Here is a 16,167-nt window from a genome sequence, read left to right on the forward strand (position 1 = left end):
TGTACATATCATAGAGAGCGGGGCCGTCATGGGCACAAGAATCTAATTCAGATCTTAGAGAGCGATATCTGATTGGTTGGACTCTTCCGTCATAAGTCCAGATTTCGGTGGCCCGGGGCTTCTCTTCGGACTGGCCCGTCCGGGCTGAGACCCGGTTCTCGGGTTTGGACTAATGTGACCACAAACGCCAAAGGCATCTTCATTGTTCGTTTGAGTCAAGAACAAGGTTTCTGGATAGCGTCATCCAACTAGAACTCGATCTGTTACGGCTTTGGGGAACCACCGCTTTACGGGATAGGAATGTGGGACACCACCGCAATGCTTTTAGGTTCACGACCTCGCGGGTCTAAAACAGCATACCATCGTCAGGGGTGTGCGCTGAGCTTTCTCTGTCTAAAGGCTCTCCGTAAACGAGATTTATACTCGCTACTTCAAGTTCAACTTGGTAAACATCCCCATACCTGTAGCCCATCATCGCAGGACTGTCTCCACCTCATGGAGGTCTTGTCACTCCACAACTATCAAGTCTGCAACATACCATCTCCTGTTTAACAAATTCAACTATGCGACGTAGAGATGACTTTCATTGAATTATAGGTTCAAATATATTTCTGCCTTTTCCTAAGTGCTTCTCCATGTGCTCCCAACTTTTCCAGCGGTCATGGTATAGAGGCGTTCCAATGTGGTACCTTCCATGAATGATATTCTCCCGGCTAAGATCTCGCGCCAATTCCGTGGTACCTGATCCTCCGTGATGATGATAAACTCCGCTCCCTGTGTACATGCCTGAGCGCCAGCCAGTGCCGTCCTCCCATTACATTAGGGTATGATGCCGTTGTATTCATTCATAAAATACAGAAAAGACAGAAACAAAATAGAAACAAACAATGGTTGCTAGCTTTGACAAGTGTCAATTTTCTGCTGCTGTGAAGACATTGTGTCTATACTGTACAATGCCCTTGATGATATAGAAAAGAAATCGCTGTTATGTACAAGCTGTAAGAGGCCGTTGGTGCTGGTAGCAGTGTGTCACGACCCGTTTCTGGGTCATGTTTGGACATTTACTTGTCCGAGTATGTGAAGCTGGAGGGCGTCATGTTCATAAAATTGACGCTCTGCTGGCTCTGTCCAGGCGAGGAATGTGCTGATAATGAGGCGTCGTCGGACCAGTTGTACTCAGCATTGCCACCAGCGAAGCCAAAGTAGGAAGGCCCCATTGTGGCACCGTAAGAAGGGGTCTGGGGCTGGCTAGAGCACCCCTGGGAAACATAGTTGGGTACTTGGCTTGAGGTACCTGGAACCTCGAAGTCATTGGGGTATGGCGCCAGCCCTGGTGTCACCAGAGGTTCATCCGCCACGGCGACCTGATATACAGATTCGTTGCTGTAAAGTTGATCCATGACACCTGGTGTAGTCGGTGGGGTACGCAGAGTTGGGTCGTGAATGGCAAGATCCATTGGGTACTTCTCTTCGTATGCTACTGAGCTAGCCGGAGTGGCCTCGCATAAGCCCTGCGGGTTTGCTACGACCGGTGTATTGGGAGTGGGCGGTGCGATTGTTGCAGCAGTCTGGAAGTTAGGGGAGCGGTTAAGCTGCATGAGAGCCTCGGGGTTTCTCTCAAAATAGGGGCTTCGCGGGCCACCACAGGGTTTGCTGATACGGCCGACGCCAGTCGCGGAAGCGACACGACGCATTGAGTGGCCAACATCTGCCCTCCTTCCCATGTCGAATCCGGTCCTAGGACCGCTTGCTGAGTAACTGCGGGAGGCGTTGATGGCAAGTTGAGGTGGGCGCCTGTTTCGACGAGATGCAATATCCATTGAAGGGGAGGGCTTCAGACCCATAGAGGGCTGGTCCACAGCAAGGTTGTTGCCGGAGTAAACATATTGCTCCTGAATAGAGGATGTGGACAGGCGAGGGAAGCACTGCTGGGGTAATGAAGGAGTAGGTTCATTATCCTCGTTGGGCACAATCAGCTGAGGATACTGACTGTAAGAGGGCAGGGATGTGTTGAAAGATACGGATGCAGGCTCTGGTGTAGGTTGAGAAGATAGATCTGGGGATGAGCCTACACCAAAATCGGAGTGGCTAGCATCATTCTCGCTTTCATGCTCAGGACTTGATACGTCTGTCGACCGGGTTTCGAGAGGGCGAGGGGCTGGGAATGGAGCGCTGGAAACAACCCGATCAGAGAGATGGTCGTCGTCTGAACGAACACCGGAGTCATTAGAAGTTGTATCTCTGTCTATTCGCTGTTTCGCCGCGTATTCGCGGATGTTCTTCTCCTTCTTCTCCCGTGCTCGTCGGTTTTGGAACCAGTTCTGCGAGTTTGTTAGTAATTTTGATACAAGTCTCTCAAGATTCAACACCGACATTTATACGGGCATTGTCTACTCTCATAGACTCAGCCAGTGCCTTCTTGGTAGTGCTGTTGGGCTTGTGATTCTTCTGAAACTCGGCCTCGAGGATCTCTACTTCCTCTTTAGAGAGTCGAGGCTTTGTCTCAGTTGTTCTAGACATTTGGTGATGATGTAGGAGATGCCCCTGGTGAGCATTGTAAAGCTCCATTGATTCAGGGAGGTAAGCCGCATAACTTGGTAGTTGTTGAGAGTATCTGGGGTACTGGTGGGCAGCGCTCTGGTAGCCCCAGCCAGACCACTGGGGTTGGTGGTGGTATGAACCCATGTTCTCCATCACTGGCTTTTATTCAGGAATGTAACGGGCGTTGGTGGTAACGATTGGAATGAAGAATTCAGGCCCGCGTGTAAGTCAGGGTCAGGTTCTGTAAAACTTGAAATCTTAAACGTATGAACGAATGGCAGATCGATATCTTGTCGATTACAAGTAAAGAGTGACTTGGTCAGACTGGCTGGGCAATATCAAATAGAAGAAAAGAGAGTGAGGAGGTCGTGGTTGATAAAGTTGCGTCAGGTAGCGGAACAAGTCGTCTTTTGAAGAACCGTTGTTCGGGCAAGGCAATCCAGGCAAGCGAGAAGGGTACCGCAATGGTGAGACAAAGGTCAGTCAAACTGCCCTCTTAAGGATGAAGTAAACGAAGGAGGTTCTTAGTCGGAAGGGAAAGCAATGATGGAGATTTGGAGGGGTGTGCGAGGGTAAAAGAAGGGAACGACCTCTTCATGTTGAACACAGCCTGAGGAGCCCTTGAAAACACCGGCAGTCATGTTGGTAAACTGTCTGCAAGATGGCGTGTGGGTTCTCACCCAGAGGGAGCTGGGGTCGAAAAGAAGCAATCAGACCCCTGGATCCTAACATGGCCGGGGGAGGAGATCACATCGCGTCGAGATGTCTTGTCATGGGCAGAGCAGCAGGGGCCCCGGGCACACGCGAAGAACAAGCACCAAATCTTAGGTTACTGTGCTCTGGCCAGGTACCTAGAGCAACTTTGGGTTCAGGTTCCGGGCTGCGGGCCAAGAGCTGGAGGCTCGTCCACCGACCTCATCCCTGCATTCGACCCCTGTCCACCCTTCCCAACGACAAGGCTACGCGAGAGTTTTGTTTTAGGCGTGCGCCGGGGGTCCTTGAGGGCACCTACATACATGCTGCAGTGGGCACCGCAAAGGAGGGAGCGCTCCGCGCCGGCCTGTGCTGCCGTCGTGGTGGCGCCTTGTCCACGCTTGTTGATCCACAGCTCTGCTGCTCTGTTATCCCTCCGAAGCCTCCCTCGGAGGGCTTGAAGTCACCGTTCTGGCGGGATTGGGTCCGCAGGTTCTGCGTTCGCCTGTCTTGACTGTGAAAGGGAATAGCTGTTGTGAACCTACGCCTAAAGAAGATGCAAGAGCTGCCACAGTGGAGTCCACGCTAGATCTTGCACTTAGCTCGAGGGGTTGATGCAAGTTGGTAGGGCCGGGTCCCAGGGCGGCGGCGCTCCAGTTTCTGTGCCTCGACATTGTCTCATTCGGCCAACTGTTGGTGTTTTCGTTGTCGTTGGCATTGCCCTTCCACCGTTGCTCATCCATGTTGGGTGGTGATTGACTCTGTGAGATGCATAATCTCGTATCGTACTAGCATTGCCCAGAGGTCTAAACAAAAGATAATCTTTGCCAGAATAAGGGCTGATATTCAGTCAGATCAGGACTATGTCTATCTCTCTGATGCATAAGTGATGCTTGGGTCCAGATGCCTGGTGTTCAGCCTGGCTTCCTCAGAAATGCCAATTGTCGCGATAACACGCATTCGCTCCGTGAGGCCATTCATGCATGAGTTGAGCTGTGAACCAAGCGAATTGAGTCGGCGTAGTCGAATAAGCTCCGGGCCCGAGAAGTCCAGAAGTCTTAGGTTGGGCCGGCAGGTATCGTGAAGACCTACCTAGGCAAGTAGATCGTACCTAAGCCCCTGTACGAGGACCGGCCTAGCGCTTGCAGCGTCCTGTAGGTGTTGGAGCCGTCAGTCCCCAGCCAATCATGCCCAGTCAACGCATCTCTGTCATTGGCCTGGGCCTTCTTTCATGCAGTCCCGAAGAGTTGGGAGGTGAGATGAGGCAGCTGTGCCCCGAAAGACTTACCTTCTACGCCGTACCCTACCTACTCGGGCTTGTGAGGGAAGGACGGTATCCTAAAACAGATTATGCTTTCCATTTCTAGCTTCCAGCTTGCCACTTCACGACCACCTTCTCCGTGATTGCTCAAAAGTATCCATAAGGTACTAAGGCAGGTTGGCCAATATCTACCTACTAACCTACCTGGCTACCTTACCTAACTCCAATGGAAGTGACTGCAGTCTGCCTTTTTGGCGCCTGCTTCTCTCAAGGGCTTTCTCAATTCATATTGGTCCAGCTGAAGTCCATATATTCACCACCTCTTGTCTCTCACCATGGCACACAAAGATCAAATGGCAGATTGAGTGTCCAGCTTGTGCGACGTTATCTTTGTCACATCCGCTGGTGGCGGACGGCATAATAAGCTCATTTATTAGCTGTGCAACCACACTATCACATCACACCAAATCGACAGTTGCGAACAAACCCTGCGGATGGAATTTGCGATCCTGCAGTATTGTTGGCTAGTTTGCCATTGAGGTTCACACCAAGCAAGTCGTGACCATCCAAGTCGCCGAGTCAAGAAGTTTCCAAATCAGACTGAACCATTTGACGACGAACGACTTACATGATACTTCAACGATCCACGTACCACCCCTGCACAAGGAACTGCAGGTAGGAAAGTCCCGACTCGGTCTAGATATTCATCTTTGCCATCGCTTTGCAGAGCTGAACAATGTTTGAGTGCATATAGTATGGCGAATGTAACCCCGGCCATTCAGCTTGCCAATTCTCACATCCATGTAAATCCTCTTCTACACATTTGCATAGTCGAAACAAATGGCAGCTCTGAGTGGTGCTACAACCGAACATCTTTCCTAGCCGTTGGCATCCCTCGCGTACAACCCCTTCTGTCTATATCGGGCTTTGCAACTTGGTGTGTGCCCAAGAGGCGTGGTACGATCGGCAGCAAGACGAGGGATTGCGTGAAGTTGTGTAAGCGGCTTGAACACTACGTCTGTAGTGCGCTCTGCTTCCCAGCAAGGTGGTTCAGTCGGCTTTCTGCATTCTCAAGCCCAAGTAAGCAGTGTGCCTTTGTGACGAGTTCCAGTCTACAAGGAACATTTGGTTTAAGCGCGACTATTCCGACATTGTCCTACAGGCGCTGCTTGGTCTATCTTCGCGTTCTGATATCAAACATGTCATCAAGCCAAGTGAGGTTTGCTCAGCGCTACAAGCCACGCCACGACCGGTGAAAATGTGAGAAGGGTGCGAGGGAGCGTGAGCGGTTGGCCATTAGCGGGCCCAACCGCAAATTGCGCACCTGCAGGAGAGTGACGCCAGGGCACTGCAAAGAGATTGGGAATGTGTCCGTCAATGGCCTTGAGAGGCCAGGAGGATGCGACTCTCAAGCGTCAAGAACCCGTCCAGCCATCATCCATGGTTGTGACAGGTATGTAGTCGCCAGCGAGTCAATCCCAGCCTACGATGGGGTCATCAGCCAGAGTTTACGAATCAACGGCATGGATAAGCGACAATTCAGGCCAGCTGTAAGTCTCGCCAGAGGCGGGTCACCGGCAAGGCAACTGCTCAGGGATGGAAACAAACCAAGCTTTCCAAAACTGGCAGGGTTCCAACGCTGAAGCGCACGGTGCCTATCCTCGAAAACCTAGGAGCCCGGAAATGATATATCGAAGCAACAAATTTGAGTGTAGCATCGCAGCACAGCAGCACCGTCATTGTGCTTCTCATTGACGAAAATGCACCAATATGAGAGTTACACGGACACGACTACGTATGCTTGATCTAGGGCCATAAAATTATTTACCACAACCATACAGCGAAGTCCTTCCATAACCAAGTTGTTGTCTATAGAAGTTTTCAGTGCCGATCAATCCGAGCAACGCACGTCTGTAAGTTGAGGTTGAGAGACCGATTGTTGTTTATTATGAGCATGTCAAACTGATATTCTCAGGTTCTACGGTCTTTCGGTGCAGTGGGTCGCACACTCATTTTCAACATCACAGCACCTCCACTTCTCAGGTACGACGAGGTGGGGTTGAGCCAGAATGAAGTTCACGGCAAAGCCGAAGAGAACGGTCTCGACTCACTAATAAGCAAACTCGTATGTACCTGCACCCGCCTGAGCGGCTTGTGGGAGACGGCGTCACTTTCTTTCTTGTTGTTGTCTTCGTCGAGATTCATCGCAGACCGCGAATTGCTTCAATGGAGGCTCTTTGCTTACGAACGACGATCAAAATCTTTCTTGATATGTTTTGTGCATGTTGCAGGCATTTTCCTGGCGGATGATCTACATAAGATGTGCACCATTATGCCCCCAGAAACTGGTCTAGGAAATGATTAGCTCTTCAGTGCGGGGGTTACTTGACAGAAAACCAGGGTCTCGGATACGATGTACTCCAGAGCATGTACATACGCTACGATACCTTGTGCATTAACGTCAGGTGTTCAGAGTGCTTTGGGAAGCATGGCAGCTTCTACAAATTTCACGGTGATTTCCGATGGAGAGAAGACATCGGGGAGTCTCCAACCAGAAAGTCAACGGCCTGGGGTTCCAGAAGCGATCTGAAAGTGACTAAATGGTCTTTGCTGTCGGGAAGAAGCCGTCCCGATACTGGCAGGGGCCGATCTTGTCGATCACTTTGGACGGTCACTTCGACCTTTGCGGCTCTGATGAACCGTCATAAAACTGCATGACTGATCGTTGTCATCCACAACGGCCTAAATAAGTAGTGACCTTGCTCAGTAGTTAAGCACAATCGAGCCAAAACAGGAAGCCGTGGTGGTTGCTACGATACAATCCTTTCCCAGCTGAGTACACAAACACCCGCAGGACACTGTTCCCAATTCGAGCCGCGATTACAAGCGTCTGAAGCCCAATTGTCTTCGGCACTTACATACTGAGGACGTCACGTACTGGATCGAGTATAGCACCCTTGTCGATATGCATTTCCGACCACAGACTGCATGAATCCCTGGTCGTCATTCAGACAAGACCGCTGGCAGCCTGCACGAGGTTACCCTTGTAAGAGGTCCTGGTCAGAAGCAGATCCGAGCATTTTCGGGGTCGCTATTTACCAGAGATTCAGAATGATCAGATATTTCCCTCGCTTACCACGTCCGGGCACTAGATCCGCGGCCCGCACATATGTACCTTCCTGCGACTTCAGGGGGTACAGGGCCAAAGGTGACGTTTCGAGTGAGAAAAACGTACGATTTAAACATCTACACAGAAGCACTAATAAGAGGGCTAGTTCGTCGCCGTTTTGATGCTTCATTTGAAGGCGCTTATCAGGCGTCCGCGTTGAGCGTTGAGCAAGCATAACGGCTGCCTCATCAGAGACACTGTCTCAGAATCTGCTGCGGAGTGTAAAGTTGCGATTGGTCGGCGTGCTAGTGCCTACCATGAGACCCGCAAAAACCAAGGCTTAGCGTAGACGGGGCAGAGGCTGGCTTCGAAGACCTACCTTATGCTAAGTACCAACAAGTCACTCCATGCCCGTTGAGCTCGGCTAGAGAATGGATCACGACCGAGCTCTTCCCCTGAGGAAGAAAAAAAGCGCTCTTCAGGAGGTTCTCGAAACTGAACGGTTGGACTAACCCAAGCTTTTAGAGGGAACAATTGAGGTGCAGGTGTTAGAGCTCACTGGATGCATATCTGTTGTGCGGATCGACTCCTGATGCAATCAAGTTCTAATGGTGATCCTTCAGTACGGCATCTTGTATATCAATGGACAGGTTAAACGAGGATTGGGTACTGGGCGGCCGAACAGAGACAGGGTTGGGTTGCTAGAGGTCCTAGCGAGAGTTACCAGTCCTCTGGAAAGCTCTAGGCCGTGGCAAATCTACCACATTAACGATTGGAGCAGCTCGTGGCCAACTCGTACAGTACAAGCAAGCGAATGCTTAGATCCGATGCCCTTGTTACTGGGGCTTGGGCCTAGCTTCAACTTAATCCCTATGTCCCATCGTCTCGGTAAACCAGTGTTCTCTTGGAGAATCTTCAAACCTCTTTGCCTGCAACTTAACGTTAGTATGTAAGTTAAGTCACAGGCAGCTCTAATGACAAGGCTCAGCACATGTCATGCTTCCCAATAGGCTGTTTCTTGCCACTGGTGTGCTTCTGCTGCCCGACGCAACTTAAGAACAGGTATGGCCTACTAATCGCAAACTGGTGGTGGTCTAGCTCTGCACTTCCAATGGCTACGACTTCAATGACATAATGATCAATGTTTCGATGTCAGACACGCCGTCAGAGGAAGGGGAAAATGCCTTGGGCTTTGAAAGTCAAAGACGTGTTGTTTTGATGAGGCAATGTTGACCTATGAATGTGCCAAAAGATTTCCTTGATGCCGGGCGAATAACACAGCTGTGCCTACTCGTGAGGCTTGTGTTATAGCCAGAGTCATGAACAGTGAGGATATACTGAACCGGAATCATTGTCGAACATGCAGAGCTCCAGGATCATGGATGAAACGAGCTACGAGCTACTGCGGGCATACATGCATGCCAACGACGAGACTGGTCAGCAGAGGCCCGAAATGGGCTCTTAGACGGCGAACAGGGGTCATGTTGTTTCTCGTCTGGTCGAATAAGGCCAGAAGCGGATCCGTCCAACACGTGGCCGGCGAGTCCAGGCGGTGCTTGCTATTCCTTTCTAGGATTCGCAGGAGCCAGGCTCTCTTAGCGCTTAGCCCTGTACTGTAGGTGCTGCATTGTTTCTGGGGGAGGCTTGCAGTGAGGCCGGCCGTGGTCAAATCGAATGCTGATATTAAGCAGGCAGAAAGCTCAGGAATCCGCCTGCACTGAAAAAGCAAGTACGATAAAGAAAAAAGATCTCTTATGAGAGGCAGCCATGGATGTGGCCTGTCTTCGATGACCTAGCAGTAGTTCACCAGTCCAAGCAACCGACGCAATCCGCCGTCGGTAGCCCAGCTACTGGGGTCAAGCTTATCAGACTCTGAATCATCACGTAACGACACTGGGGATAGAATCTCTATCCGTACTGCAGTATGAGTAAGCTAGTGAAGCAAGCTCTTGTCGTCAAGTGGAGAATGGATAGAGCAAAGAGGCAGAGCGAGACGCCAAACCAACTTGATGAACAACGCCCACTAACTTAGTATGTAGTCTAGGTGGGATGTCCTAGTATCCTTCTCCGGGGATAACAGTTTTTCTCGGACCTCGACCAAGCTCTTGTTGGTACTCCGTATATGGACCAATTATGTCGTGTCTTTAACGTATGCCATAGTGACTTGTCGCTCACTGAGCACCGCAAAGGCCTCTACTTTAATTTTCAGACGTGATGGCTCTAGGGGCTGTCTCAACGGCCGGTCAGTATGACACAGAGCATATTTTTTTTTTTTTTTTCATTTGTTTTTCTCGGTTCTCCTGTGACAGGCTGACAGCCCTTTCTTTCACGGTGTCAGATAACGATGCATTTTCTTTCTTTTCTGTCTATTTTCCTCTTTGAAAAGGCCGCCAGCTTTCGGTTCTCGAAACGCGCTATTTACAAAGCAGGAATGGAAATATTTATGCAGGAAAAAGGAGTCGAAGATGATGTGTAATACACTTCGGGATTCGTCGCTTCTTATTATGGACAGCAAAATTCATGGAACAACAAAGAAAAGTGTTTTGTTGATATCTGAACCGCCTTACGTGGCTGGATAAGACATTCGAGCTTTTAGAGGGGATCCAATCTCATTTGAGCCAGCCACGATCACGGACTAAGATCCAAATCGAGAGTGCGTCAAGGGCGTTTGCATAGGTAGAGGATGACTTTCCAGGGGATTGGTGCTCGGCCCAGGTTCCTGAAGCACCAATAACCTGGCCGGGCGGTTTCTCGCGGGACGGGACAATAGCAGCGAACTTTGTGGGAGAGAAAAGGAATTCTGGTAAGCATCTGTTCTATGATACCTAGTACTATCCAGCCCCTGCGAGCTGAACATTCTGCTATGCTGCTTGGGCTGACAGCCTGCCTACCTGCCTATATCATGGGCATTATTATATTGGCCGCTCTCTCCGACACCGTGGATGCGCGCGCATGGATTCGATATCCCGATGAATCCTACCGGAAGATCTCCCTTTGTTTCCACGGTGGGATGGCGATGGATATGATGGGTCCTTCAGGGAAACCCCTGTCTCAAGTAAAATAATTACAGGGGGCTCGCGAGTCGTAATCACAACACCATGGACTTTGTTGACTTGACGCAGTTTCGAATCACCACTCCCTTCGCTTTGCCTGAAATTATTCCGTACAGTAGTGGCACAGCGGACAGTGGGAGGAAAAGCCACCAGGTCAGCCTCCATGTCACTACCCGCCCTTTGCGAATCAGAGTTATCACGACTGTGACACGGGGCGTACGGGACCTTGCAGGAATCACCCGTAGTCTGACATGGCACGAAAACACAGAAAATTGGTTTGGCAAAAGACAACTGTTCGAGCATGAACAGCTTATAGACCGAGTGCTTCCGGCGTGCGGAAATCACGGCAAACGTGCCATGCAGTACTGTACGACAGACTGCGAGATTGTGGTTCCTGTCACCTGTCACCTGTCACTTGGATATGCTGTCCAACCTCACATGAGCTTTTCATAGTTCTTTGATGCTATTCTCGTCCTCGCTGGCCTCATACCCCTCTACATATAATAACAAACACTTGCTTGCTGCCTTATCGTGGCACAAATTCTCCCTCAAACACACACAGAGTTTTTGTTAGCTTGGTCCCCTTGCTTTGGTCCACTTGAACCGGACCACCATTCCCAGAAGGGCACAATCGATTCCGTACGCTTCGTAATACGCTGCCTCTCGGCGCGAACTTGTAGTTGATGATAATACTAACTTAGTTGATAATCATAATGAGATCTCCGCCAAGTTGATACCGCCACAGATCTGGGTCAGGGACTTTGCCGGCATGTTTCCTGCGACACCGGCGGTTTCGTGTGAGCTCCTCACGCCGCGTGGAGGGTTGATTGTGGACTCTGTAGACGATATTGCTGCAACTTTCTTTTCTTCTCTCCGTTGATTTGTTTGTCTTCAGCAATGCGCGTCAGGGGTAAGGGGCTTCGGATGTTTCTGACTCAGTACTCTTATAGTGTGTCAATTCGGCCTCGTAGGCCAGGCCAAGACAAGTCAAGGCAGAGTGGAAGTGAAATGTTTTGACACTACCATCTCTCGCGTTACTATTAACGATACTCATCATTAGCCACATACAGCCTATCACTATCTGTGTGCGAAATTTCATACAGTACACTCTTCCCCGCTTCAACGGGCGACGGACTCTGTTGTGTCTGCCCTTGGGCCACTTGGCTCAAAACCCACCGGGGGAAACGGTGCGATGACAGGTGACAACCGAGACATGTTCATGGAGACCCGATGCTGAAGGCATGAAGAAGACGCGGCACCAAGTCGGTAGCTGAGGTAAGTACTGTAGCTTGGAGACCCGCGACCGCTGAGCGCTTGACAGTGGTTGTCAATAGCCTGTGGGATGCCAGGTGTTTCTCCCAGCTAAGGTAGCGCAACTAGACACGAGAGGGGGGAGAACAGAGATTGATGCGACGCCGAGAGATTGTGTCTGAAAGGACAAAGGAAAGCCAAGAAACATCTCAGTTGAAGTGGCTTTTCACTGGAGTGGTCTCACTTGAGAGAGCTGCCTTGGTGGAGATGGGAGTGTGAGAGGGTAGGGTACTATTGGTAACAAACAATTGTTGATCCGAGTGAGTAACTAGGGCAGGTACTGTCTTGTCTTGAAGTGACAAAGACTTCACCAGCGGATCCTTTCTTTGTTGCAGAGTCTCCCTTGGTACGATCGAGTGCGTGATTTCTGCACATTGGCGGAATATCTTCACCGAGTCTCATCAGCAGGTCTTCAGTTGTGTCGCGTTGGCGTGTCGATCATCATGTGCCAGATCGTGATTAGCATCTCCATGCCCATCCCCATAATACAGTAGTATCCAGGGAGCGACAAAGGAAATGAGATCAAGAAACAGAAGAAGAGTGATGATGTCAATATGCCCCTTTCAGGGCGACCGTCTTTCGCCTATCTCTTTTCCAGGGAACGATCCCAGTTTCATCTCTGAATCTATTGATTAAATGTTCCATCGTCATGATGAAATCAAGTGGTTTTTTTGTTGTTGTTTTTTTACATCTCCCTCACGACTCCATATCCCTCACCCTCTCCCTCACTCACTCACTCTCACCCACCCACGTCAGTTCCACCATGAGCTCCGCTGATGTACCCAATGCCGAGGCTCAGTTATGTTCGGAGCGCATTGGAAATCTCGATAGTCACCTTTCCGCCCTCGCTCCGAAGCACCTTGACTGAAGAGAGGTCTCGAACGACCCAGTCTGGTTCTGCAGCGATGACCTGCTCAACGGTATGGCTAGTCACCAGGCCGAGAACTTTGCAGCCTGCTGCTTTCCCTGCGCGGATCCCTGCTGGGCTGTCCTCAAGGACGAGGACCTGGGCGTCCTCCGCCTGCAGACCGAGACGCTCACGGCCGAGGCGATAGCAGGCGGGGTCGGGTTTACCATTCTCGACGGATTCTGCCGTGACGAGGTGATCCGACGGCGGTGTGGGCAGGTCTCGAGCACGTAGCCATCCGGTGACGAGCGGGACGGTGCCTGAGGTGACGATCGCCCATGGGCTAGATATGGCGATGAGTGCTTCTAACATGGAACGGGCGCCAGGTATCTCGACAGCCTCATGGCCGTGGTACTTGGGTAGACGTCCTTCCATGTCACATACATCTGGGAAGTGATCAGCGGTCGCTCGGCCTAGCTAGCTATGATTGTCTAGTTGCATGGGGGCATGCCCAGCCTCGCCAGCACATACATGTCCGCTAGGATATATCCTCAAGTGAGGTTTTGCGTCTGACATGTCCATGCATATTCATGTGTTTGTGTGCTTTGCCATGCTTGCTGTAGCCGGGGTGTTGTCTTGTCACTTACAATCCCAGTTCGCCTTTTCAGGTGCGAGAATCTTTAGGATGTCGATGCTTCGTCGTCCATGAGACGTCTCGAGGATAACTTCGGGGGCAACGCCTATCTCATTCCCAATTCTTCGCTTGGTTAGTCACTTGAGCTTGGCCGCGTAAGACGTGAGGTGGGTGTCGCTGCACTTACGTCTCCCAGTGCTTCACTACTGCTTCCGTTGAGTCGATGATAGTCCCGTCCATATCGAAGAGAAACCCGTCAAATTCGAGCTCCTGCGGGGGCAGGCTATAGTCCGGAATTGACCCCATTGTATCCTTTGAGTGATGTATCTGGATGAACAATGTGGTGACCGCTGCAGAGTCTGGCAGAATGAATTGGAGGTTACTTTTCGTGTTGACTTATCACGAAAATATACTAGGTTTTCTAATTCCAACGTTTATGTCTTTTTCGCGGTGTCGTTTAATTTGTATAATATGAAAAAGTTTGCAGTCGCTCTGAAGTAAGGTGTTTGTTATAAAGGATGAATCCAAGCTGCTACTTGGTGGCCGTCTCTTTTGGGTAACTCCGCACGGAGGGGCTACCTTAAGTGGGGGAGTCTATCAAGAAACATGAGCAATTATCATGGGATGATAGACGACGGCATTGTTCCAATTTTTGTTCTTTTTCTGTTGATGAATGTATACTCAGTTCGGTGCTAACCTCTCAGTTTTATCCGAGTTGCCCCCTCGACTCCAATGTTCAAGACCCTATATGCAAATAACCCCAACAGGCTCTTGTTCAATGTAACGCTTAAAGATGCGCAATGCTTCGGCTGTCATGGATCAACATACTACGGTAAAAGGGAAACCCTGCTATTACTGAATCTTCAAGCTTACCACTACCATGATACACGAAAACTAGTCATCAGCTAATACAATATAAGTCAAATGATCACAATTAATTAATGATGTATTTGTTTTTGGTGTTGTAACTACCCTATACCCCAGCCGAACTTGGTAGCCTGCACGTCTTGGTAACGAATTAAACGTTAATAAACGCTGCTATGTCATTGGTTCAATTCCTGTTCCGTTCCCGTTGAAGAAGCTGGTCGTCATTGGGTACCTACCTATCTGTGATTCCTCGGTCAAAAATCTAGTAGAGGAAGAAAGAGAACAGAAAAAGAAAAGAGTAAGCAGATAGTAAGGTAAATAAAAAACCGAGGTCAGCTTAAGTCTGATCTAGGATTCGACAAGCCAACTTTGCCCTTTTTATCTATGTGTCCTCACTCAGCTTACCCATGGAGGGTCATTTGGTATTTATAGGTTGGCAACTTGATGATCCTGTCATCCCCCACTAACTAACTAGGTAGTATATCAAGAAGACCAGATTATCCTCCTTCTCTCCATCCTCCTGGTCGCTAGTTTATTCTATCGTAGATATAGTCTCGACGCATAATGGGTTCGCAGATTGGAGACCCCGATGAGATTACTGTGCTTGTCACAGGGTTTGGTGTATGTTTTTGCTTCCTCTCTCATCTTAAGCGTCATTTGCTTGCTTGACCACCCCGCTCGACGTCACACAGCACTGCAAAACCTCAAGATCGTGACACCTTGGCCGGGATATGCAGTGTCATATGAGTTTGTGTTACTCCTGCTAACCCGCAGATGCTATAGCCGTTCAGAGAACAGTATCCCATTAACCCCTCATGGGAGATCGCCAACAGCTTGCCTTTATATCTTCCTCCGCTACGAGCCAAGAACCCTAACTCGAGGCATGCGGCTGTTGTTCTGCCAAAGGTACGCATCGTGGTGCACCCCGAGCCTATCCGTGTCAATTACCGGGTCGTGAGAGGCCTTGTGCCGTCTTTTCATGACACGCCACAGAAGTTTGACATTGTCATTCACATTGGAATGGCTGGTCCTCGACCATTCTATTCCATTGAGAGGAGAGGTCACCGTGACGGGTACAAGCATCCGGATGTCGATGGCGAATACATAGACGGAGAAGAAGAGAGAGAAAGTCCTGACTGGCCGTGGCGAGGCCTTCCAGAGGAGATTGAGACGGAGCTGAGCCTCGACGAAATACTCCCTTTGTGGCAGGGGCACAGTTCGGTAAGCTGAGCAGATCCGAGACTGTGTCAATACTGATAGGAAGCATAGGAGGCGGATCTGCGCATATCGGAAGACGCAGGCCACTTTATGTGCGACTTCATATACTACTCAAGTCTGTCTGAGCTGTGGAAACTGCAGAGACCCAGAAAGACCCTGTTTCTCCATGTCCCAGCCGATGCTTCGCCTACGAGTGTTGCAAAGGGGAGGGAACTGACATTAAACCTTATTCGATCAGTTGTTGAGAGTGAAATGATTGCAAAGAACAAGCTTCTGACGAGTAAGACTGCTGGCGAGGAAGAATTGTGATGTGGTTCTCAAGGCGTGGGATGGATCATTAACAGGAGTTGTCAGCATATTTTCATTGTTATATGAATTTACATCAATTTCTTTGAGTTTCTGCTTGTTATTTAGCTCTAGAGGATACATAGTAGCATCACAGAAATATCAATTTGACAATGTTTAATAATGGTCTTGAATGATCATGACATCACAAGCCGAGGCTTCAGTATTCCAAGAGTTTCTTCCATGAAGCGTATCTCATGATTCTGACCTGACCCATTCAAATGCCGATTGGTTCACAAAACACTCACTATATCCGCGACAAATCATTGGTCCTGGCTTAGTTATCGC

At 49.8% G+C, this 16,167-nt stretch overlaps 7 protein-coding genes across 8 annotated transcripts; 3 read left to right on the forward strand and 4 right to left on the reverse strand.

Moving 5' to 3' along the window:
- Window positions 1-542: 542 nt before the first annotated feature.
- Window positions 543-3,294, reverse strand: FVEG_08072 (hypothetical protein). The gene is made up of 2 exons (XM_018896877.1): window positions 2,374-3,294; window positions 543-2,321 (listed from the first exon to the last, which is right to left on the reverse strand). Exons 1-2 carry the CDS (start codon window positions 2,692-2,694, stop codon window positions 1,062-1,064), a joined length of 1,581 nt encoding a protein of 526 aa, XP_018754410.1. The 5' UTR covers window positions 2,695-3,294; the 3' UTR covers window positions 543-1,061.
- A 368-nt stretch (window positions 3,295-3,662) lies between these two features.
- On the reverse strand, window positions 3,663-3,977 carry FVEG_08073 (hypothetical protein; the record flags this gene model as incomplete). Its single annotated transcript, XM_018896878.1, has 1 exon — window positions 3,663-3,977. The coding sequence occupies one exon, from the start codon at window positions 3,975-3,977 to the stop codon at window positions 3,663-3,665; it is 315 nt and encodes a 104-aa protein (XP_018754411.1).
- A 1,895-nt stretch (window positions 3,978-5,872) lies between these two features.
- FVEG_08074 (hypothetical protein) lies at window positions 5,873-6,182 on the forward strand (the record flags this gene model as incomplete). The annotated part of the gene is given in 3 exon segments (XM_018896879.1): window positions 5,873-5,948; window positions 5,957-6,045; window positions 6,060-6,182. Coding segments are annotated over 3 exon segments (288 nt in total).
- Window positions 6,183-10,614: 4,432 nt separating this feature from the next.
- On the forward strand, window positions 10,615-11,279 carry FVEG_16244 (hypothetical protein). Its single transcript, XM_018905482.1, has one exon. It carries the CDS (start codon window positions 10,703-10,705, stop codon window positions 11,108-11,110), a length of 408 nt encoding a protein of 135 aa, XP_018754413.1. The 5' UTR covers window positions 10,615-10,702; the 3' UTR covers window positions 11,111-11,279.
- Window positions 11,081-12,159, reverse strand: FVEG_08075 (hypothetical protein). Its single transcript, XM_018896880.1, has 2 exons — window positions 11,759-12,159; window positions 11,081-11,694 (listed from the first exon to the last, which is right to left on the reverse strand). The coding sequence occupies exon 1, from the start codon at window positions 12,114-12,116 to the stop codon at window positions 11,985-11,987; it is 132 nt and encodes a 43-aa protein (XP_018754414.1). The 5' UTR covers window positions 12,117-12,159; the 3' UTR covers window positions 11,081-11,694; window positions 11,759-11,984.
- Window positions 12,160-12,505: 346 nt separating this feature from the next.
- FVEG_08076 (glycerol 3-phosphatase 1) lies at window positions 12,506-13,958 on the reverse strand. The gene is made up of 3 exons (XM_018896881.1): window positions 13,637-13,958; window positions 13,463-13,572; window positions 12,506-13,261 (listed from the first exon to the last, which is right to left on the reverse strand). Exons 1-3 carry the CDS (start codon window positions 13,753-13,755, stop codon window positions 12,768-12,770), a joined length of 723 nt encoding a protein of 240 aa, XP_018754415.1. The 5' UTR covers window positions 13,756-13,958; the 3' UTR covers window positions 12,506-12,767.
- Window positions 13,959-14,702: 744 nt separating this feature from the next.
- Window positions 14,703-16,021, forward strand: FVEG_08077 (hypothetical protein). Of its 2 annotated transcripts, XM_018896882.1 has the most exons (4): window positions 14,703-14,748; window positions 14,796-14,937; window positions 15,100-15,537; window positions 15,586-16,006. In XM_018896882.1, exons 2-4 carry the CDS (start codon window positions 14,881-14,883, stop codon window positions 15,841-15,843), a joined length of 753 nt encoding a protein of 250 aa, XP_018754416.1. In that variant the 5' UTR covers window positions 14,703-14,748; window positions 14,796-14,880; the 3' UTR covers window positions 15,844-16,006. The 2 variants fall into 2 exon arrangements, with proteins under 2 accessions (XP_018754416.1, XP_018754417.1); XM_018896883.1 differs by lacking the exon at window positions 14,703-14,748 and having other exon boundaries at window positions 14,774-14,937; window positions 15,586-16,021.
- Window positions 16,022-16,167: the final 146 nt, after the last annotated feature.

The sequence above is a fragment of the Fusarium verticillioides genome, chromosome 3, assembly GCF_000149555.1.
Source record: "Fusarium verticillioides 7600 chromosome 3, whole genome shotgun sequence".
Classification (NCBI taxonomy): Eukaryota; Fungi; Ascomycota; class Sordariomycetes; order Hypocreales; family Nectriaceae; genus Fusarium; species Fusarium verticillioides.